Source organism: Amphibalanus amphitrite, unplaced genomic scaffold (assembly GCF_019059575.1).
Source record: "Amphibalanus amphitrite isolate SeventyFive unplaced genomic scaffold, NRLGWU_Aamphi_draft 000984F_arrow, whole genome shotgun sequence".
Lineage (NCBI taxonomy): Eukaryota > Metazoa > Arthropoda > Thecostraca > Balanomorpha > Balanidae > Amphibalanus > Amphibalanus amphitrite.
In genome coordinates, this window is record NW_024882478.1 from 1 (window position 1) to 21,423 (window position 21,423).

Below are 21,423 nucleotides of genomic sequence, written 5' to 3' on the forward strand. Positions count from 1 at the left end.
GCTGAAAATGAGAGAGAGAGAGAAAGAGGAGAGAAGAGAGAGAGAGAGAGAGAGAGAGAGAGAAGGAGAGAGGAGAGAGAGAGAGAGAGAGAGAGAGAGAGAGAGAGGAGAGAGGAGAAATGAAATAGATTTCTATACACCGTCAAGCATGTTTAACTTTTAGGCATTTACTGATGTATCGAACGTTGATATTTGGTGTAGGAGCATAATCACCGAAATATGATGATGATTGTGAGTTTTTAGGTAGTAGGTGCCCTTCTCAGCAATGCTTATTATTTTCTAACTGAATCCGATTTTATTTCAAACGATTGTCACTGTGCTAGTTTTCTTGTTATACGTTTTTGAAAAAAGCGCTGAAGAAGTCTTTCATAGACGAAACCGGTCCGCGTATTTATATGTAATTGCTAATTACGGAGCGAGCGAAGCGAGCGGAGTCTCATTACGGAGTTCAGGGAAAATTCTGAGTATGAGCGGCCGGCCGGCCGGCCGGCCGTGGGGACGCTCTTCAAAAGCTAATATCTTAGGAACGGGACATCCGATTGACAAGCGGTCTTCTTTACTGAATGTCACTTGGACGTAAAAGTTCTGTGGTGTGATGGCCACCATGCGTTCTTGCCAACCACTGCACGTGGCGCGTGGTAAAGTTGGACATTTTTAAGAACCCCCAAAATTGCAACCTCAATAACGGCACAACGGTTGGGCCGATTGAATTGAAACTCGGTACACAGTTAGGTCTCCATCAGATAATTCATCTGCATGTGTTAAGGTTGGGGTGCTACAGCACGTGCGCACGTGCAGGGGGCGCTCCCAGATCTCGAGAACGGCTGGGCCGATTGCGCTCAAATTTGGTACACGGTTGGGGACCAGTTAGTAGGGTGCCGTGCAAAAGTCAGTTTGGACCCCGCTTGCACGTGCGCACGTGCAGTGTGCCGCTTCCAGATCTCGAGAACGGCTAGGCCGATTGCGCTGAAATTTGGCACATCGCTAAAGACCGGTTAGTAGGGTGCAGTGCACAAGTTAGTTGGAGGTACCCCCTCGCAATTTCGCACGTGCAAGGCCCATCCTCTCGCTCGCTCCGTTGGTCGCCCAAAAGGCGTTTTACTGGTTGAATATATTCGTAGGTATGCTACTTGCTCTTTACGGCATTGAATTATATTGTAATGTTTGTTGCCACTCTCTGCATATAATCTCTTAGTTTCTTAATTTATTTCGCCATGCAAACATAGACATGAGGAATGCTCTAACACACGCACATAAATATCTTGTACATTGTAAGAACCTATCAATGAAATAACATTCCTTCGAAATTCGAATCGATGGCGCGGCTTGCCAAAAGTAACGACTTCTCCTGCTCCCTTTCGCAGTGCAACGGCAGGCCCGTGTACGCGCTCCTAGACACAAGTAACGTCTACTCGACAATCTCTCGGAGTTTAGTGAGTGCGTTCAACATGTCCAGAGACGTCATCCAGGACCGAACGACGCCGCCCAGTCCGCTGTCAGGTGCGTGTCACCAGTCCCTAGATGGGTGTGTCTGGTGAGTCTAGTCGGCCTACCAGGTAGTTGCATCCGTCCCCAATGTTGCAGAGTGACCTCATCTTGTGGGTGTTTACGCCCCCCCCCCCCCGGTAGTGCTGCAGCTGATAACCAGTTGAGTGCACGTGCTTCTCAGGTCAGTGTCAATCGTCCAGGTCAACCGTTTGTCCGGAGCCTTGCTGGATTCCCGCTGCAACTCGAACAGCTGTTGGAGAGCTTTTCATTATTCAACTAACTTTTCACTAACCCAAGTCGCAAAGTCAAAGTTATATGCATGACCTCACATTGATTGAAGACGTGACTATTACTGAATGCAGTACTGCCATTAGTCCCCAGACGGACATGTATGTGACGAGGTCAGGTATCCGACGAGAACATAACCCTCGCTATTCGGGCCGTGTGGATGTAAGGTGATATGTTCCTTCACCGCCTCTTTCAACAGGTCTTGAAAGGCCAGTAATACACGGGAAGCTCAAATACATGGATGTGTCATTAGGAAAAAGTCAACTCAACATGCAGCTGTTTGTCGGTGAGTCATATCTTTCGATATCTTGTCTACTAAGAAAGCATTGGGTCGTGCTTGGATAGCCCAGGGACCACAGCACAAAAATCATATTTCAAGTTAAGTCCCATCCAAGCGAACTGCTTATTTTGTGAGGGCGGCATAAGGTTATTGAGACAAATGAAGCTTTCGTGACTTTTCTGACTGACCTCAAATACGAGCCATTGCCCAAAATCAATTTTTCACTTTCTGTACCGTCGAGCACGCAACATATCTGATGTAACCCAATTGGATAACCACTCCCTGACCTTCATGACTTTGGAAGTTCGTATTTGGCTCAGTTGATAGACCGTTGCGTGGCTCGACCCATTCGCCAGTATTTGGGTCATCGGCTGCCTGGTAGTCCAAATGGAAATCGATTCAGTCAATGCCCTCGACCTCTACTAACCCGCGCCCTGGTGGGGTCTGTTTATAACGCGACCTGGTGGGGTGGGGGCTATTTTTTGCCCCCCCCTCGTATCTCCGAAACTACTTGACGGATCCTCAAAATTCAAACGGCGTTCGAAAGGCCTGTCAAATTTGTCGAGGGAAACCAAATTTCATTGACCTCGGGGTCACCGATGACGTCACAGGTCAGGTCAAAGATGACATGTTTCACCGTTCACGGGTCATCTAGGGAATGCGCTATAACACCGAAGAAAACGCATTTTGTCGAGAATCAGCGATAGGGCGTCAGTTGCCTAGTACATATGTTGCTATAAGAGGTCACTGACAATACCAGGTCAGGTCACAGGTCAGGTCACCAAGGGTCAGAGGTCAGGTCACATGAACCTAACATTAGGTACCAAGGTTGTGCGATGCATGTTTTATGGCCAATTTTTCATTTCCAACTCAATGGTGTTGGTTATAAGACTATCAGGTACGGCTTAGGTCACTTTCTGGTGAAGGTCAGGTCAAGGTCAGGTCAAGAAAGGTCAAATTTTAAAGTTGTTAGTTTTGCATAAAATGGGTATTGATTCGATGCAGCTCGTCACGGGGAGTCTAATGGTGGTCTTTGTTTTGCGCTACGGGGTCTAGAATTGCTAAAAATTGAGTTTGAAAATTTGACGTCATCAATTTTGAACAGTTTTTTTCGCTATAACTTCTCCAAAAAATGAGGTATCAATCTCAAATTTGGTATGTGGATAGAAGGCGGTAAGGACTATCATATATATTCCGGTTTTTGCGAAACTCCAAAAACTTTTTGGATTTTTCGGCTATTATATTCAAAAAATCCATTTTTTTATTTTTGGGGGTCAAAATCCAAAAATTTCAAAAATCCGAGATAGACGTTTTGTAGCCCTGTCAATTTTACTTCTTTAATGTCTTTATCGTTTTTCTGTATTTGCAAAGCTATAGGCCTGACAGCTCTTCCCGCGAAACCCTTTTTTTTGGTCGAAAACGGCAGAACATGACGTCACTCTGACGTCATTTCCAGCCAACCTATCATAGCCTTTGGAAAAATTTTTGGTCACGATGTGTAAAATTGATGTCCAAGAGGGTCCTGAAAGTTTGGTGGCGATCGGCGCAGCGGTTCTGGAGATATATCGAAAAGTCTGGAGGGGGGCAAAAAATAGCCCCCCCCCCCACCAGGGCGCGGGTTAATGCACAAACGAGAACAATCCTATGTGCACTCAGTTTTGTTGATTGTGACAATGGTCAACTGTTCGTATTCTCCACAGCACATGTATTTCACTAAGTTTATCATAGAACCGTTCCTATTCTAACACTACCCGTCCCCCAGTTTCAGACACCACGCCAGAGCTGGTGCTCGGCGTGGACTTCCTCAAGAAGACGCAGACGGTGGTCAGTTTTTCCGAGTCGTGCGCAGTGGTATCCGGGGAGAAGGTGCGCTTCGTCAGTGGTCACGAGCTAGGGGGGTTAACAAAGGGTCGGCCGCACTGACACAGCCGGCCCTCCGGCTAACCGAACCCCTCCAGCGTCCAGACCTACACGGACAATGTCGGTACTGTCGGACTGGAAAGTGTCACATTTAGGGACAATTAACAGATTCGTAAGTGCGAATACTTCTACTAACAGCACGTGGAGCTGCTCGTGAAGTGCCCGTAGAAGTTGTCGTAGCTCCTTGGCTCGTCGGCATAATGCTATGCTGAGGACACCTAATCCAATCGATCCGTCTGCTGTTGCTGCTATTCTCGGCCGAATCAGTGCGAGGCAGTGGTGCAGCTGGGCGCCTGTGTGATAAATACTGAGCTAATTTTGTAACGACTGAGCCGTGTCGGGACGCCGGTAAGAGGCTCTGGTGGAGACTTCGCGGATCAGTATAATGCTGTGGGCTCAGACAAATGAATAAGAATAGATAGGGTTTATCTGCAGCTGAAACGGAATGGTGACAAAACTGAACTCGATCACGACTTATGGTGGCCTGGGCTGGGCCCGTTTGCAACCAGCATGGGCTATCTTTGTTCAAATCATTTTTTGACGATTTCCTACTGTACATCAACAATTATTCATAAATACACATGATTCCAACGCATAAACGTTTTTAAAGATGACGAAGTCAATACATTATTACTTGATCGGTTCAGCGTCTTACTCAATAACCGTAATGCAGAAGCACTAACATAATCAAAAATTTGAACAGCGAACGGTGCCCAACGACATATAAACAAAACTAAATTATATTTCCAACTAGTTATGATTAAATTACAAATGTTCAGGTTACATCATAATTAACGATGAGAAATAACGCGGTATCAACACAACATTGCAGGTATCAAGAATAAAACAGCCACAACATGTAAAACACTAGTTGTCACAACTAAAGTTTGAGCCAATGCTTTTGGCAACACTCATCGAATACTTCAAGCGATAACGCACGTCCTGAAAAGATCAAACCCTGGCCATCTGATATAGGACTGGAGTTTGGCCGTTCGTTCTAACCGTTGGAGTTTGGCCACAGACCAGCAACCCAGGGCGGCGGTCACTAGTTAGCTCCACCATTCATCGTCAGCATCCAGCAGCGTTTCGGGACGATCCCAGCCGGGACAGGTGAGAGGTACCAGCTCACAGTCGTCCACCAGTCGAACGGTACGCAGACGGAGCAGCAGACAGCGCTGGCGGAGAGCGCTCGGCCGGTCCTCCTTCTCGTCCGCTTCCTCTGAGTCATGCTGGCAGCTGGACTCCGCGACCTCCTGCCAGAAAGGTGAGACGATGTGAATGTGTGAATTGGATGTGAACTTGCAGTCGATTCCTAAAATTGGGAACGTTTAATAATGAGTGCAGTCAATGTGTTTGTCAGGTTTACATAATGGGCGTTGGCAGAGTACACAATTTTGTACGTATTTTTTGTTGGAAGGTCAAAGCATAGACGGTCATGTCAGAGGTGGCAACTGATGTCCTGAATCACAAGAAACATTAGTCTACCGGTATACACCGCTACGCCATTGCACGGAACGTTGAGTGAGCACGAGGTGTTTATAACCCGGTTATGGCCGCCGTGAAGGTCGTGCCATCGAGTGGCCCACACCAACGCTCTGTTTACATGGTCGATAGCCAGGTCATATGTCGCGACAACCAACCCTTTGAAATGGAACCGTCTGGCATTCTACATTTGTAACACTTATGGGCAATTGGTACTGTGCAAACATCAGTCAGAAGGTCGCAGACAAACAAGAACACAATCAATATTGCACGCCTATTTAGATTGGAAAGGCACACGAGTTTTAAGCCTGTTCCCGTAGGTGGACAATTATTTAGAAACCTACTAGTTAAGCTAACTGAACGGACCCAACTGAAGTACAGAAATAATTGATAGAGCCATATTCTGTTTCGGTTTACACACCTCCATTTCCTCCGAGCGCTGATCAGGCGTCGTAAGTGCCATCTTCCGGATGTTGTGGGTCCCATCTTCTCCGCTGCTCTGCTGCTCCGCAGAGGACTGCGTTCTCTCGGCAGCGTGCTCTGTAGCTGTCTCTGTTGCAGAAGCAGAGACGAAGACCGGTGGCGGAGCAATGGCTGCCGTCGGAGGCGGAGCAGTGGCTGCCGTCGGAGGCGGAGCAGATGCGGACACTGTGGCCGGTGGCGGAGGCTGACGGTCCCAAGGCATTGGGCCAAACCAGGGAGGCGGCGTCAGCCAGGTGGAGCACCCGGCGGGAAGTCCCATCGGCCACTGCCAGAACCAGGGTCCGGCTGCAGCTCCAGGGAAGGCGCCGCCTGCTACGGTAGCTGCAGCTCTAGGGAAGGCGCCGCCTACTGCGGTAGCTGCAGCTCCAGGGAAGGCGCCGCCTGTTGCGACTGTTGGAGTTCCGGAGAAGGCGCCGCCTGCTACTGCAGCTGCAGCTCCAGGGAAGGCGCCGCCTGTTGCGACTGCTGGAGCTCCGGAGAAGGCGCCACGTGTGGGAACTGCGGCTCCAGGGAAAGCGCCGCCTGGTGTGGCGGCTGCAGCAGGGGCATTCCACGTCAAATCGAACAAAAATCGGCGGTTTTGCACCTTACCATCAGCGATTTCATTATAAATTTGTGAGCGAGTTCCTGTGGGGCCCCGGACATTACATTGATGTTTTTTGCACATTCTGACCACAGGTCTTCTAAATATAGGGCATCAAATTTTTACAAAATGTTGCATCTTTATATTTTTGAACGACCATAACTTCGGTTGTACTTGTTTGATTTGAATGAAATAAACTTTACTGTTTAGGTTATTTCTTAAGCATTTGTTTAGAATTGCACCTACTTAAATATATGACCTTGAAATTTGCTTAACTCTGTTCTTAAGCACAAATATTGAAATAGCAAAAAACACGTCACCTTCGATTTGGCTCATTTTCATATATTTTATTGCCTACCATATTCTTAACAACCTGTGAAAAAATTAGAGTGGGCCATTCATAAGTTTTGAAGAAAATTGCACATATGCAAACGTATGTTAGCACGCGCAGTGGAGGGGGAAGAGCGAATTTCGCCCACCCCTCCTGTTTTTCGCCAATATCTCATAAGATTAATGCGAAATTAATTATGGCTACCTGTCAAGAATTGAATTGGACATCTCATCGTGCAAGCAATAAGAAAATCGGTTCACAACTGTTCTAGTAATAGCGGTGTAAAGTGAACATCCTGTCGCCGCAGCGACGCGGCGACTCGGCAGCCGGCGCCGACCGCTACGCGCCGCCTGAATTGTAGACTGTGCCGGGACGGAACGGAACGGTTCCGTCTTTACATCGCGCTCCCTACCGCTGATTACGTTCGATTCGCGTCAAATTTTGTGAGAAGACTAAGAAATGTACAGGCAATCTTATGGTGAAAGAATTTTGAAAATCGGTTGGTAAACAATTGAAATATGAACGTGTAAACACAAAATTGTGATTGCTGCGTTTCCCGCATCGGCCGAGCCCGCCTCAGCCGGCGACATGTTACTCTTAGCAGGCCTCTAACTGCCATATTTATATTTGGATTAACTAGAAATTCCCCATACATACTAAAAAAAATGTATGTTCTTTCGTATAGTGAAGATCAAAAGACGTGAAGATATCGTTGCGTGATAATGTTTTCGTTGACTTTACTTCATGATGCATTTCCACACGGCTCAAAATTCACCGCAAAATACCGTTTGCCTGAGACACTTTTACTATGGAACGTGAATGCTTGACTACGATGACTATGCATTTCCATTCTCGCAGAGTTTAGGATATCACTAATCAGCAATCATTCATTTCAGAAAGTGTACACAAGCAAGCATGTCTTGACTCTGTCTTTCAAGGTCACGCGCGGTTGCGTGATGTTGATGCATGAAAATGGCGCGCTTGCCGCGAAAGTTATGAATGGCCCACTCCAATTTTTTCACAGATGGTTAGGAACATTGTGACGGACATATTATGTAAAAATTACCCAAATCGAAGGTGACGTGTTTTTTGCTATTTAAATTTTTCTGTTTTAATTCAAGGTCAAATGCATTTCAAGGTCACTTCAATTTAATTTTATAATTAAAAATCAAAGCCTTATCAATTGCCTATAAGACCCTGTTAATATCATTTTGATACCAGAAAAGGAACCAGAGTTATAGCCATTTAAAAAATTGATGTGTGGCATTTTTCGCTATATTCGATGACCTATATCTCAGCGATACGTTATCAAATTTCGAAAATATTATACGTAACTCAGTTTTGAACCATGCCCAGTCTGCCTACAAATTTTCAGAAAAATCGAAGGGGATGACGGATTTCGGTGTTTGATTTGACGTGGAATGCCCCAGCAGCAGGGAAGGCGCCACCTAATGCGGCAGATGAGGTGGTAGCGAAGGCGCCTCCAGTGGGGGCAGCTGCAACAGCAGTAAAGCCGCTGCCTGCAGTGGCAGCTGGAGCGGCAGTGTTGGCAAGAGGGCCAGAGGAGGCGGCAACAGAGGGCGCAGCCGAGGAAACCACGACGATCCGTCCGCTCAGCGATGTAGGTTTAGCGCTCAGCTGCTTTGGTGAGTCTGCGTCATCATCGGCAGGCAGAATCGGTGAGCCGGGTGACGGTGGGCTTGGCGAAGGCCCAGTCGACGGAGCGAAGTCCGGTGGCGGTGGAGCCAGTGACACGGCACCCCTTCGTCGACTGCGACCAAACGGACCACTTCGAGAGTCCCGTCTCTGGTTCTTGACTCGACGACCCGCTGAAAGATTTCATTGGATGATTGGGGTACAGGATGACAGACACGGAAGTAGTCTCATACACAGTGCACGCACACCTATCGCTCCGTATGTTTAAAAACACCACCTTGATATTAGAGTTGCAAAGTTTTCCCAATGGGCTGCTACCGGCACCGCCCCGCCCCACAAACATTTTCTGGGATACCGGCATGCTACCACACCCCAAGCAAAAAAAACCGCCAAATTACCGGCATACTAAAAAAAACCTGCATTCTTGATTCTGGCTTACCCCTAGATACATGAGATGCCACATTTTGGCAATTTCAGTAACCGCCCCACCCAGCAGCCACCCATTGTCCAACTTATTACAATTCAATAGCCTCTTAGTGTCCAAAGTTTGAATCATATGCTGATATTTTTTTTTTTGTGCAAAATCAAAAATACCGGCATGCTACCGGCAAGACATGCCAATACCACGAAAAAACCTGCGGTAGTGAAAAATTACCGGCATGCCGGTAGTGCGGTAGGGAAATTTTGCAACTCTACTTGATATCTTGCTAAGGGTAGTTTCCGAATAGCATTATGGAGAGACAGAGGAAAAGCAAAAGCTGAAGTTTTTGAAACCTTGATGAAGTACATGGTAAATGAAATCCATAATTTACTCGCAAATCTACCTCAATACGTATCCTCCACACATAATAACTGATGACACTAACCTTCCTCTTATAACTCATATCACACCGGAATCAATCCAATAGGACAATACAACGCGTATCCATAAAAGGTTACAAATATCAATCAATGCAAAAAATGCACAACAAAGCAGTCGAATGTCGATGCTTACCAGTTGATCGGGCAACCAACCCGTTGCGTGTGTCCGTTGGCCGACATCTCGTCTCAAGCATCTTTATGCGCAGCAACAACGTGTCGCTAACCTCTTGAACCTTCGCCAATCGCCGCGACACATCCTGACGTTGAAAACGTCCAGCAATCGTCAATCTTTACAGAATAATGAAAAAGAAAATGTTTCATTGAATACTCTAAAAGTAAACAATAATTTCAAGGCGTTGATTTTTATATTTGATATGCGTATTTGTTTAATAATGGTTAATGCTGGAAAGGCAATGTCACACTCCCAAAAGAGAAACCCGAAGTCGCAAAGCTATACAGATCACTCAATCATAATAACTCGACACTTGAAATTATCATTCTTCAGCCGTCTCTCGGGATTGTGGATTGGACAAAAAATCACACCGGCCGCAAGGAGAGTAACAGCAGCCCACTCCGACCCAATGCTCTCACATGGGTCCGCACATTGTAAACAGAAGGTCTCCTCTCTAGCAGATCCTAATGACTGCACAGGAGTCAGGAAGATACATTGGACTACATAGAATGATATACATACTTCACAACATATCTCTCAAAGTGCGTTCTCTAATTTCAGTGTCAACTGTCAACACAATTGTCCAACGGACGGCTGTCTGCTGTAACTTGGCAACCGCTACCGTTGGAGGACGGATAACAGCAGGCATCTTAGTTCGAAATCCATGGCACGAACTTCAATGGTTTTCTCCGAGAGCCGAGCTATTTCTATAAATATTGCCTTATTCGGCGAGACGTCATGATTTAAATAATGGAAAGTGTATTGAAGTTTGCTAAAGGGTGCCAGGCTGACCATCCCGGGACTTACCTTGGTAGTGTATCCGTTTGTCAGGGACTCCAGGGCTGCTGAGCACGGACGAACGCGGTTCTGAAAACAAGACGGTCCCTCAGATTGTGCCTTTGTAATGAATAAGATAAGGACATAATGACCGAAAGCACGCTCAACTTGAATCAGCTGTTACAAATGTAAGATCATTTTTATTACTGCAATCCTTGAAGAGGTAATGATAACTTTTGCCGCAGTTTCTGTTCGTCGCTGATCGAAGGATGTAGCACTAAGCACATACAATCTGAAACAAGGGTAGCTGCAGCCTGAAACTGCCATTTATTTGTCATGAAGTGCAGTTCTCTAGGCATACTGACTCGCTTAATCGCACCTTGAGCTCCCGCAGCTTGGCCATGGTGATGCTTTCACCATCATCATCGAGCTGAATCTGCAGTCTGTTCAGCGTCTGCCTGAGCCGCGAAAGTAGCGACAACTGGTGGCGAGTGTCGGAGACAGAGTCTTCCCGGTCGTCTCGCCGCCCCCGGTTGGACTGGAACGGGCGCCGCATAGTTTGCATAGAACGGTATGCCATCGGAGAGTTTGGAAACGAATACCACTTATGAAAGCATTTTACGCGGATATTGATTATCTATGGAAATGGAAAGGCAGTGGATGAATTAATGTTCAAACATGGAACTCTGTTCGTTTGGCGCGTGAGGTTAACAAGCAATCGTCCCGAAAATTGTTCCGATATTGCATGCCTTACATACATACTATACGCTGGGTCTCTGACCTGGCGCTCTCTGACGCTGACTTTGTCACCAGATCTCTGCTTGGATCGCGTCTGCCCTCTGCCTTCACGTCCCCGCCGTCCTCTGTACTCGACGGCTGCCGGTGGAGGACGGCGAGCGTCCGGCATCTCAGGTGGAAGCCCCCGGTCCGAATAGCTTCCCTCCGAGTACTGAGCCTGTCCTGTCTGAGAGAGTCCATAGCTGCCGCCCGAGGTATATGCGGCAGTCTGATCGGGTTTGACAGGCTCGGTGAGACTGCCTCCGTCCGATTCCGCACCATCCGAGTCGAGTCCGTATGACCCTGCCGGCCACCGGAGCGCGGGGACAGGCGGTCCGGGACTGGCGGCCGCTGCCGGACCTGGGCTGGTGGCTACCGAAGGGGTCTGGTCCAGCTGCTGACAGCTGGAGGGCACGGAGGGCGCCGGGCCCGGACTGACTGCCGGACTCGGACCACTGGCAGCCGTAGGTGACCGGCTCATCAGAGCGATGCAACGCTCCACGGCCATATGGTTCGGCTGGAACCGCAAACGAAAACATGGCTTAGCGTAACGATTCATCAGAGTTGATAAGAACAAAACGATCACTTATAAGGAAACAGAAATGAATTGAGAGCAAGTGAAAGATACGTGCATGTTTTTTTTTGTGCTAAACATACACATTCGCCAGTTCAACACTCCGGTAAACACCAGGGATTTCTTATAGAATATTCCAGTTCACATAGGCCACTTACCGTGTCAGCGGAGCTCGGGAGGCGCCCCAATTGCACCACCTCCTCTCCTGGTGAGAAAAGCAGCTGGGAGCTCGCGGTGGCGGCCTTCTCCGCCTCGTGTGGGGCCGGGGCCGCGGTAACATCGGGAGAGAAGTGGGTACTGGCGTCTGAGGCCTGCGAGAAGAGTGCCACAGGCCCGACCTCCGGCGACAGAAAGGTGCCGGCCCGGGCGGCCAGCAGCCCCGGCAGTCTGCGGAGGTGATACAGAGTCGGTACATGAAATGGATAAGGATAGCAATGGTGGTAAATGGTACTAAGGTTAAAGGGACCCTCCCACCTTCAAAAAAGTTTATGAATTGGCATGAAAGTGATGTCGCTCGGTTCAGAAAGAGCGAAAACGAATATCTACCAAATTTCACCGAAAAATATTCACCGGTTTTCAAGATATTAGACTTTTACTTTTGTTTACTTTTTTGGGATCTCCGCTGTTTCTAGCGACTTTATTTTAGAAGTGCGGCGTTTGCGGCAGATGTTGCGCGCAAATAGCATATACCACCGCGTGCTACAAAACGTTTTAGTCAAACATTTAAAAATCGTTAGATATTTGCGCTGACGTCACACATTCAGAGGGGTATTCCTCAGCATTAGCCCCTCTGAATCAAAATGCTGCAATTTTGAAATTCAATATTTCCGATTTAAGGCATTTCTCGATGTTGTGAGTGCCGAAACCGGTAATTGTGAGCCTGGGACCCCATTTTGGCTATCTCAACTCAAATCTAATGTTAAGGTGGGAGGGTCCCTTTAAAATAGATTATAACGAAGCCGAAAGCAGGTGCCGTTGCATATGTATTTATGAATGTATGGCTCTGTTTTGGACACATGTAATATGATATGACACATGCATGGGAGCAAGCAAAATTGAACGACGTGCAGACGCTAAACATACCCCAACGCAGGAGTGAGTTCATCTGCAGACTCCGGCACTATATCTGGCGTTCCCTTATTTGTAGGATCATACATTGCGTCGGAAAACTTTTACTGACGCATCTCAGGACCCACGCTCTGACCTGAAAGAAACACGACGCATGAAATCAGTCGCAAATGTCGTTCAAGTCGAAATCAATAGGTACCTAGGTACCTAAAGAATGGCAAACTAGCATGAACAGATGATATTTGGGCGAGCCCATTCCAAACAAGTACCTATATATGGTAAAATAGCGCCTTCTAAATCAGCTGGTAGATCGCCAACCATGCCACCTTAGTCCAATTGCATAGATAGAAATAGTCACCGAGTGGGCGGAGTTTTTATCAGTGCGTGGAAGGTATATGTACCTATAACTTGATTTGATTGCCGTGATCACTCTCATTTCAGGCTGTTGCACTTGCCTGCACCTGTTCGCAATTTTTCTGATCGTTCTTCCACCCAATGGGTAATAATAGTGTAATTCCTCATTTATGTACGTATACCGTGGCGTGTTTTGTACTTGTATTGCCGTTTTAATCTAATAGGGGTCGGGCAGCGGACGCTGCGATTTTGAACGGCACTATCAACAATGCCGGTGAGGAGCTGGTATATGTAAAGAAACAAAGCTGTAGACATATGGGCGAGACCTGAAAATTGCACTACCGAAATTGGAAGACTGCATTTATGAACACCAAAAATCATTACAGGGATGAGCAGGGATCAAGCGGAGAAGGAGTTCTCTATATACCGTAAAGAAGGGCTCTGCGCGCCACCGGGCCGAGGTACTTGATCATCTCGTTGGTGATCCCGTCCGGTCCTGGTGACTTCTTCAGTTGGATAAGTTGTATCTCCCTGATCAGCTCTTCCTCGGAGAATGACGAGCAGCATCCGGTGTGGTCGCCGTCACAGCCGGCGCAGCAACACGGGCTGAAGTTCGACAGTCGTCCTCGCGCGGGTCGGTCGATCTTCGGCGCCCTCACCTGGCGGGAGACATGGACGTGCTGGGCGGCAAACACGTTGGCCTTCTCCTCGGCTGTTACGAGCAACCAATCTCCAATCCGCATCGCCTCGCCCTCTCGGTGGTCGTCGTCCACGGCGCCAGGAGCCGGGAGACTGGCCCACGCTGGTAGGCCGGTTTAGCTCGCCGTGCTTACTAAGTCCCGGAATTGCTCCCTGGCTACTCGTTTTTCCACCTGGCTGGCCCGGTGCTTAGCCTCGGTCCAGCGGGTTCTCGTTGGGGGTCTCCCGACTTCACGTTGTCTCTGGCTGCCCGGCGCTCTTGGATCGCCTGCTGGAGGTCCGGGTGGAGGGCCCGCGGCTTGGAGTCTTTTCTAGCTCCCCGGGAGATGAACTCCTTCGCGGCGTCCTGGACAGCTGAGGTGAATCGGGTGGCCAGAAGTTGAGCCGTGGCCTGTGTGGGGGGGGGGGGGGGGGGGAACGGAGAGGGCCGCCTCACATGACATCCCGAACTCGACCCAGTCGGCATTGTTCAGTGGTCGTTTGTTCAGAAGTTCAGTGGTCGCCTCGCGTACCTACCCTGTCGGCCTGGTTTTGTTCTCCGCCGTCTTCGTTTTAAGCAGGTATACCTCTGCAGTTATATTAGGTCTTGCTTGATGAAAATTATGCATTGCAATGTTTTGTTTCACTCACAGAAAGTACGAACATGAAATCATGCTCATCGCTGGCGAATGCGAACGGAATATTCGGCCACATTAATGAGAGGGCGGAGGGCCGGGGGCTACGTAAGTTCACACAATCACAATCAGTGGCAACAAACCTTGAAAAAACGTTGCTCCAAAAAATGATCCAACAATCTTATTTTGTAGGCGAGAAGTCTCTGTCTACTTCTAAATAGTTAGCCACCGAAATTGATTGAATATCGCCGAATTCGGTTGCTACTGTTCTGTTCCGACCCAAGATTCCTTAAGATACCAAATGAGCCACGGTGACTATAAATACAAATTTTGCATTGCCAAAAGCCAAAAGCCAAAAGCCACACGGCAGACCACGATACCATGACGATACTCACTCAGCAGCATGCCCCACCGGCCAGATGGCCTTGCACCGGCCCCCACTGACCCCACTCAGCAGACGCCCCGAGGCCCGAGCTGCCCCGAGCTATGACAAAAACAAGGAAGCAGACAACCGAGTTTCGAAAAGGTCATCTTTGGTTGTCTAATGTCTAACCCCGCGTTTGAAGTCTCTCGGACGACGAAGATTCAACGCCGTCCGGCCAATCACGTTTCATAACTGCAGCCCAGCCCTCGCTGACCTTGAACGGGATTGGCCGAATGACGTAGAATCTTCGTCGTCCGAGAGACATCGAACGCGGTAATGGTGAGGATGACTTTTGAGACAAGTGAATATAAAATTGATGTCTAATCTTTTTTGTTTGCTACGTTATGACAGATGTGTATTTTAAATATTTAATCAAATAAAAACTAACATCAACAACACGTACATTAAAGTAACTTCAGATCAATTTCTGATTATTCAGTGATGATATTATATTGACGTCATTGAAACACATTTCATGACGCCTGACAGTGAAAATGGCGCAGTTGTTACGTTAGTGTGACGCATGCGTGCACGTGCAAGGCGCGTGCTGGGCGTGTTGCGTTGCGTGATGTCTACCGCCGAAGTTCGTTGGTAGCACTGCTGCTCCACGGCGTACATTTCCTACCAGCCCATAGGGTTTACATGTTAAATGGCCTGTTTTCGGCGAGCGATATCTCGGTCAACCTTTGAAGGAATCAATGGTTCTTAGTCTCAAATGATAGATCGATGAATTTTCTTTCGACAATTCCTCTACCATTTTTCACGAAACCCAGCCGATCTTCTACGGCGTACAGGGTAAAGATTTCTCTGCACGCCAGCACCCGCTATCCGCCTCTCCGATCGTCGGCGCGCGGTCCTCAGTAGCGCAGTCGGTAGCGTATCGGGCTACGGATCCGAGGGTCGTGAGTTCGAATCCTGGGAGCGCTGTATGATTTCGGCTAGAATTGAATGATGTAGAATCTTGAATGTTTGCGTAATCAATTATTAATAGCTAATTGAATGTGTCTGCGCACTAATCGGCCCCTAAAACCTGTTACTTAAGAAATTTAAGAAATGAATGTCACGTGCGCGTCACGACTGCAAACCATAAGCGCTACCATATTCTAGTTTGAACTAACTTTTTGCTAGTCCCGACCACATATAGTAGGTTTTCTAGTAGTTATACTAGAAATTCCTACCAAACTTCGTCCTACCCTTCACTCAATATACCCTGATGTCTACAACGGATGGTGTGGGGTGATTTATTTATTGTATTTCGGTAAGTGTGGGGAATAAAAATGTTTTGAATCTGTTTTTGATGGAATTGGCCATGGAGGATTCATTTGGGCTATAGACTTCTGGAATAAAGAAATGGAAGCATCAAAAAATTGATTCCATTTGACCATTGATTTGGACGTCACATAAATGCAGACAATGTCTAAATTACCAATCATATAAAAATGAGCAAATGTTTCAAGAAGGAGCATGTCTGGTCTTGAACAGAAATGTTGGAACTATCTACTGAGTATGTTATTATTGCTCTTATCATAACAATCTGCATTCTACAGGTAGTGAAAGGTACCTAACCAAGAAATTGATTTGCGTTGAACAGATACCTACCTAATCAAAATATTGAGTTACATCAGCTGGCTAATCATTTTTTGATTCACAAATATGCAAAATATGCAGAATGATATTTGCTGCAAATATGCAGCAATGGCTTGCAAGAATACATTATTTTGCTATTATTCTCATTTAGTGGCATTCTCAGCACCAACAGATTGAGGAGCCTATAGCAATAGGGTGTCTGGACAAAATTTCAGGTAGTTGCAATGCAGGCGTAACACTTCTGTCTATGTGGCACTGGCTGGAGGTAGTGTGACGGTCTGTGACCTTGAGACTGGCGCTAGCTAGTGTGTCACAATTTAGTGAATTTATTACGTCTCGGATGTACTATCAATGTATGTTTTCTATTGATGAGGGAGAGATTACCAAGCATGACGACGGGGGGTTGCAGGTTCAAATCCCAACAGTGGAACAGAAGACAGAATTTGGTGCAGTGTACTGTATTAATGAGGGGATTTCATTTTTCGTCTGTAGGTACCTTTTTTGTCCACCCATTTTTTTGTCTGTACATTTTTTTTTTGTCCAGACATTTTTCATCCAATAAATTCTACGTCTGTGCACCCACTGTTACAACTCCAAGGTTCAGTGAAAGCACACCATGATGCTATTTGACTGAGGCAAGTGATATCATATCATAATAAAAGGTACTTGGGGCAAGGCAAACCAGTGCAGTGCCAAAGGCAATGCGGAGAGATCACAGACAATGGTAAGTCAAATATTTATAGGTTAAGTGGTTGTGTATCTGGCTTCAGGCCAAAGGCTTGAAGCCTGAATCCTGATGCATAATCACTTAACCTAAAAATATTTGACTTGCCATTGCTTGCAATCTATTCATGCAAGTAACTTTTTCTTTATCCCCCAGTAGGCAGAAATCAGTAGGTAAGGTTAGCCGTTAGGTAAGGTTTGGTCAACTTCTAAATTCTGCTCTGTGTGTTCACCATTCACCATCCCTGATCCCACCCAATGTTTCCCTTTACTATTTTACGTTTGTTTACGTGTTTGGACAAATAAATGTCCAGTGTGTTGTTTAAAAAAAGGTTCTTAGACGAAAAATGTCCTGACGAAAAAAAGCACAGATGAAAAAATATAGGTACTGACGAAAAGATGTCCGATGAACAATTGTTGGTACAGACGGAAAATTGTGCCGACGAAAAAATGTAGGGATGAAAAAATGTGAGACAAAAAAAGGTGGACAAAAATCTGCGAACGAATAATTGTTTGACGAAAATCTGCTAGACGAAAAAAAACGTCATGGAATATCTATCTAAACCAATCTAAACAACCTATCTAAACAAAAATATCACGGTCATGGGCCTTTTTTCAACACTAACGATGCATTTGAAGTCAAAAGTGTACGGGGACCCACAGTTGCTACTGTACAGCGACCCTGAGTAAATCGTCCCAGCACCCTCACAGGGAACAACGATAAGCTGTCAGAGGGCACGCACTGAAAACTCAGCTGCTCTTGTACAGGGACCGGCAGTCGATATCAATGTTATCGGCTGTTACTGGACAGGACAGACGGCTAGAGTTGGGGTTCGTGTACAGTAGCAACTGCGGGTCCCCGTACCAAAATGAATACAAAATGGATTCCATGCTCATATATGGTCATGGCTCCTCCCACCAGAATCAAATTATTGATGCCTCCATATTTTGATTCCAGAGGTCCAGTTTGCCCAACTGAATTGATATTTCATCATCAAAATTGTGTTTCTTTGATGTAAAAAACTGAAGTTTTACAGTGTTTCGCGCAACTATGGATCTCAAAGAGATAGAATCGTTCGAGGCACTCGTCCTATTGAGCGCGGCAACAGACACCCCTGAAAAACTGAAAGCGTTGTTGCAAAACAACCGGCTCATCCGCAGAATGGGAAAACACTGCTGCCGGTCGAAACGGATGAAGGAACGTGTGTTCGGCCTTGATGCGGTTTTCGGAAAGGCTTGGGGATGTCCCAAGTGTTACAAGGTCGAGTCATTCCGCAAGGCAAGCCTTTTTGATCGGTCACACGTTGAGCCCATGATGATTCTGAAGATGGCTTATCTTTATGTGAGGCAGAATCTGAACGTAACGGACATCCGTTCAATGGTGAGCAATCCACCAGCCGTAGCAACCGTCACGGACTGGCTCCAATTTTTCCGCGATGTGATGTCAAAGAATGTCATGGAAGAAACCAGGGGGAAAATTGGAGGCCCTGGCAAACTTGTTGTGGTAGATGAGACTGTGCTGGGACACAGGAGGTACCACCGGGGCCAGCCCATCGCCCGTGAGACCTGCTGGGTGCTCGGCATGTATGAAGTGGAGACAAAGACTGGCATACTAGAGTTCATTCCAAATCGCAAACGAGAAGAAATAGTCCCCCGTATCGTGTCGAAGGTGGAGTTGGGCTCAGAAATCCACACCGACGAACGCCGAAGCTACGCTTCACTGACAGCGGCCGGTTACATTCACAAAACTGTGAATCACTCTCAGACCTTCATGGCACCAGATGGTACGCATACCAACCACGTGCTAGCGTACTTCTCACGAGTCAAACAGCTGCTCAGGAGGAAGAACGTTAAAGGTGTCGACAGGATTTCGTCATATCTCGACGAATTTATGTGGCGGGAACGCCACAAGGATTCCTTGTGGCCAGACTTCATCGCTGCCATCCAGCGGCGGTACAGATTCCACTAGGTGAGTAGGTACATAGGGGCCGGCCCAAACCCATCCAAAATTGTATCAAACAAACCTAACCCAACCTAACACGTTTCTGGGGATTCGCATGCTGGGAACGGGAAGGAGTATATGTTAGGTAAGGGTAAATGGAATATAGCCTTTCTTTTTTGGTGTTTGCTTATTTATGGCTGGTTGTTTTGGACATATGGACTAAATAACTAAATAAGTACTGATTATCAGGACAACCAGTGACAGGCCCATCATTAAAATAGGATTTTGCTTACTTTGGCCTGAATGACACGCAGAAATGCTTCACTCACTCCATTGGTGCCTCCATGGTTTATGTAGGTCAGGTAGGGGCATGGGGCCCACGCCCTCTCAATTGTTACACTGTTGTAAGATTAGCCTTGGTGCTGCCTGGTGAGAAAGGCCTTGGTATCCAAAAAAATATCATTAGAGCCCTGCAAATACGCCTCTGAAGCGAATTAGCAATGCATGTCCTTCATCCCATTGCCATCCATTTAAATTTCCGGGGGAGGTGTCAATTCACCACTCAACACCTTAACTTAATTTGAACTGTCTGACAGATGATTAAGACAGGTAATCTTCCAGCAAGGTAGCAGTTACTAGCAAGTAAGATTATCCATTAACAGAAATCATTTGGAACTTTGACGGATAACAAATTGATATGTATTCCTTAGTACCTATCACCAGTATAACGCCTTTTGGGGCGACTAACGGAGCGAGCGAGAGGGTGGGCCTTGCACGTGCGAAATTTCGAGGGGCTACCTCCAACTGACTTGTGCACGGCACCTTACTAACGGGTCTCTAGCAATGTGCCAAATTTGAGCACAATCGGCCCAGCCGTTCTCGAGATCTGGAAGCGGCACCCTGCACGTGCGCACGTGCAAAATGGGTCCCAACTGACTTGTGCACGGCACCCCTAACTGGTCCCTAATCGTGTACCAAATTTGAGCCCCATCGGTCCAGCCGTTCTCGAGATCTGGAAATGACCCCTGCACGTGCGCACGTGCAGCAGCACCCCAACTCTGGCACATGGATATGCAGTGCCTAGTGGGTGCCTACCTACATGCCAACTTTCAGCGCAATCGGCCAAGTAGTTACCGAGATATTGCAACAATTACAAAACTGACACCTCTTCGTTTTGCACGTGGCACGTGCATAAGGGGTCACCCACATGCATCGGGAATAGTCCAATAATTGGTAGAAGGAATGAAGCTACCCTACAAAAATTACCGCGTGTAAATCGGCCAAGTGGTTGCTGAGATATAAGCCTCGCAAAAGCGTCCGCACGGCCGGCCGGCCGGCCGGCCGCTCATGCTCAGAAATTTCCGTTAATCTAAGGAAAGACTCCGCTCGCTTCGCTCGCTCCGTAAAAATTTTAAGCAGGGTAACTGAGCCCGAATCTTAGGGCTTAAATTCGTCAATACAAGCTTATAGCTGTCAGTGATAGGTATCGAAATGTTGTAAACACTAATACTACCAGTATAGCGCCTTTTGGGGCGACTAACGGAGCGAGCGAGGGGGTGAGTCTTGCACGTGCGAAATTTCGAGGGGGTACCTCCAACTGACTTGTGCACGGCACCCTACTGACCGGTTTCTAGCGATGTGCCAAATTTGAGCACAATCGGCCCAGCCGTTCTCAAGATCTGGGAGCGGCATCCTGCACGTGCGCACGTGCAAAATGGGTCCCAACTGACTTGTGCACGGCACCCTTCTAACTGGTCCCTAACCGTGTACCAAATTTGAGCGCAATCGGTCGAGCCGTTCTCGAGATCTGGAAACGACCCCTGCACGTGCGCACGTGCAGTAGCACCCCAACTCTGGCACATGGATATGCAGTGCCTGGTGGGTGCCTACCTACATGCCAACTTTCAGCGCAATCGGCCAAGTAATTACCGAGATATTGCAACAATCACAAGTCTGACACCTCTTCGTTTTGCACGTGGCACGTGCATAAGGGGTCACCCAAATGCATCGGAATAGTCCAATACTTGATAGAAGGAATGAAGCTACCCTACAAAAATTACCGCATGTAAATCGGTCAAGTGGTTGCTGAGATATAAGCCTCGCAAAAGCGTCCGCACGGCCGGCCGGCCGGCCGGCCGCTCATACTCAGAAATTTCCGTTAATTACGGAGCGAGCGAAGCGAGCGGAGTCTTACGTAGAATAACGGAAATTTCTGAGTATGAGCGGCCGGCCGGCCGGCCGGCCGTGCGGACGCTTTTGCGAGGCTTATATCTCAGCAACCACTTGACCGATTTACATGCGGTAATTTTTGTAGGGTAGCTTCATTCCTTCTACCAAGTA

General features: G+C 47.3%; 3 protein-coding genes across 11 annotated transcripts in view; 2 read left to right on the forward strand and 1 right to left on the reverse strand.

The window, feature by feature from the left end:
- The first annotated feature begins 353 nt into the window (after window positions 1-353).
- LOC122368875 lies at window positions 354-4,392 on the forward strand. Of its 2 annotated transcripts, XR_006254320.1 has the most exons (4): window positions 354-381; window positions 1,365-1,500; window positions 1,976-2,062; window positions 3,819-4,392. XR_006254320.1 is itself a non-coding variant. In XM_043343185.1 (3 exons), the coding sequence occupies exons 1-3, from the start codon at window positions 1,317-1,319 to the stop codon at window positions 3,977-3,979; spliced, it is 432 nt and encodes a 143-aa protein (XP_043199120.1). In that variant the 5' UTR covers window positions 1,314-1,316; the 3' UTR covers window positions 3,980-4,392. The 2 variants fall into 2 exon arrangements, 1 of the variants encoding a protein (XP_043199120.1); XM_043343185.1 differs by lacking the exon at window positions 354-381 and having other exon boundaries at window positions 1,314-1,500.
- Window positions 4,386-14,901, reverse strand: LOC122368874 (pneumococcal serine-rich repeat protein-like). 3 transcript variants are annotated; one of them, XM_043343184.1, is made up of 11 exons: window positions 14,803-14,901; window positions 12,756-12,876; window positions 11,831-12,059; window positions 11,264-11,615; window positions 11,103-11,212; window positions 10,701-10,859; window positions 10,352-10,411; window positions 9,506-9,629; window positions 8,289-8,684; window positions 5,880-6,484; window positions 4,386-5,229 (listed from the first exon to the last, which is right to left on the reverse strand). In XM_043343184.1, the coding sequence occupies exons 2-11, from the start codon at window positions 12,827-12,829 to the stop codon at window positions 5,026-5,028; spliced, it is 2,313 nt and encodes a 770-aa protein (XP_043199119.1). In that variant the 5' UTR covers window positions 12,830-12,876; window positions 14,803-14,901; the 3' UTR covers window positions 4,386-5,025. The 3 variants fall into 3 exon arrangements, with proteins under 3 accessions (XP_043199119.1, XP_043199116.1, XP_043199117.1); XM_043343181.1 differs by having other exon boundaries at window positions 11,103-11,615; window positions 14,803-14,900; XM_043343182.1 differs by lacking the exon at window positions 14,803-14,901 and adding an exon at window positions 13,149-13,170 and having other exon boundaries at window positions 11,103-11,615.
- Window positions 14,902-16,017: 1,116 nt separating this feature from the next.
- The window catches only part of LOC122368863 (tRNA (guanine(10)-N2)-methyltransferase homolog), a 34,409-nt gene continuing 29,003 nt past the window's right edge, over window positions 16,018-21,423 (forward strand). Inside the window, exons 1-2 of one of the 6 annotated variants that reach the window (XM_043343140.1) lie at window positions 16,018-16,089; window positions 18,100-19,110. The gene's annotated coding sequence lies outside the window, so the exon portion shown is untranslated. Of the gene's footprint in view, window positions 16,090-16,669; window positions 16,684-16,990; window positions 17,054-18,099; window positions 19,111-21,423 lie in introns of those variants that run through there. The other 5 variants (XM_043343139.1, XM_043343141.1, XM_043343142.1 and 2 more) reach the window with 5 other exon arrangements.

What these genes read in the sequence shown, in the direction of transcription:
- LOC122368874 (XM_043343181.1), bottom strand. Translation starts at nt 12,829, where the DNA reads ATGTATGATCCTACAAATAAGGGAACGCCAGATATAGTGCCGGAGTCT. An exon ending in CCAAGCTGCGGGAGCTCAAG is followed by an intron (nt 10,412 to 10,700) that starts GTGCGATTAAGC and finishes TCTTGTTTTCAG; the next exon opens with AACCGCGTTCGTCCGTGCTC. An exon ending in GTTGGTTGCCCGATCAACTG is followed by an intron (nt 8,685 to 9,505) that starts GTAAGCATCGAC and finishes GAAATCTTTCAG; the next exon opens with CGGGTCGTCGAGTCAAGAAC.
- LOC122368875 (XM_043343185.1), top strand. Translation starts at nt 1,317, where the DNA reads ATGGCGCGGCTTGCCAAAAGTAACGACTTCTCCTGCTCCCTTTCGCAG. An exon ending in GCCGCCCAGTCCGCTGTCAG is followed by an intron (nt 1,501 to 1,975) that starts GTGCGTGTCACC and finishes CTCTTTCAACAG; the next exon opens with GTCTTGAAAGGCCAGTAATA. An exon ending in CAACATGCAGCTGTTTGTCG is followed by an intron (nt 2,063 to 3,818) that starts GTGAGTCATATC and finishes CCCGTCCCCCAG; the next exon opens with TTTCAGACACCACGCCAGAG.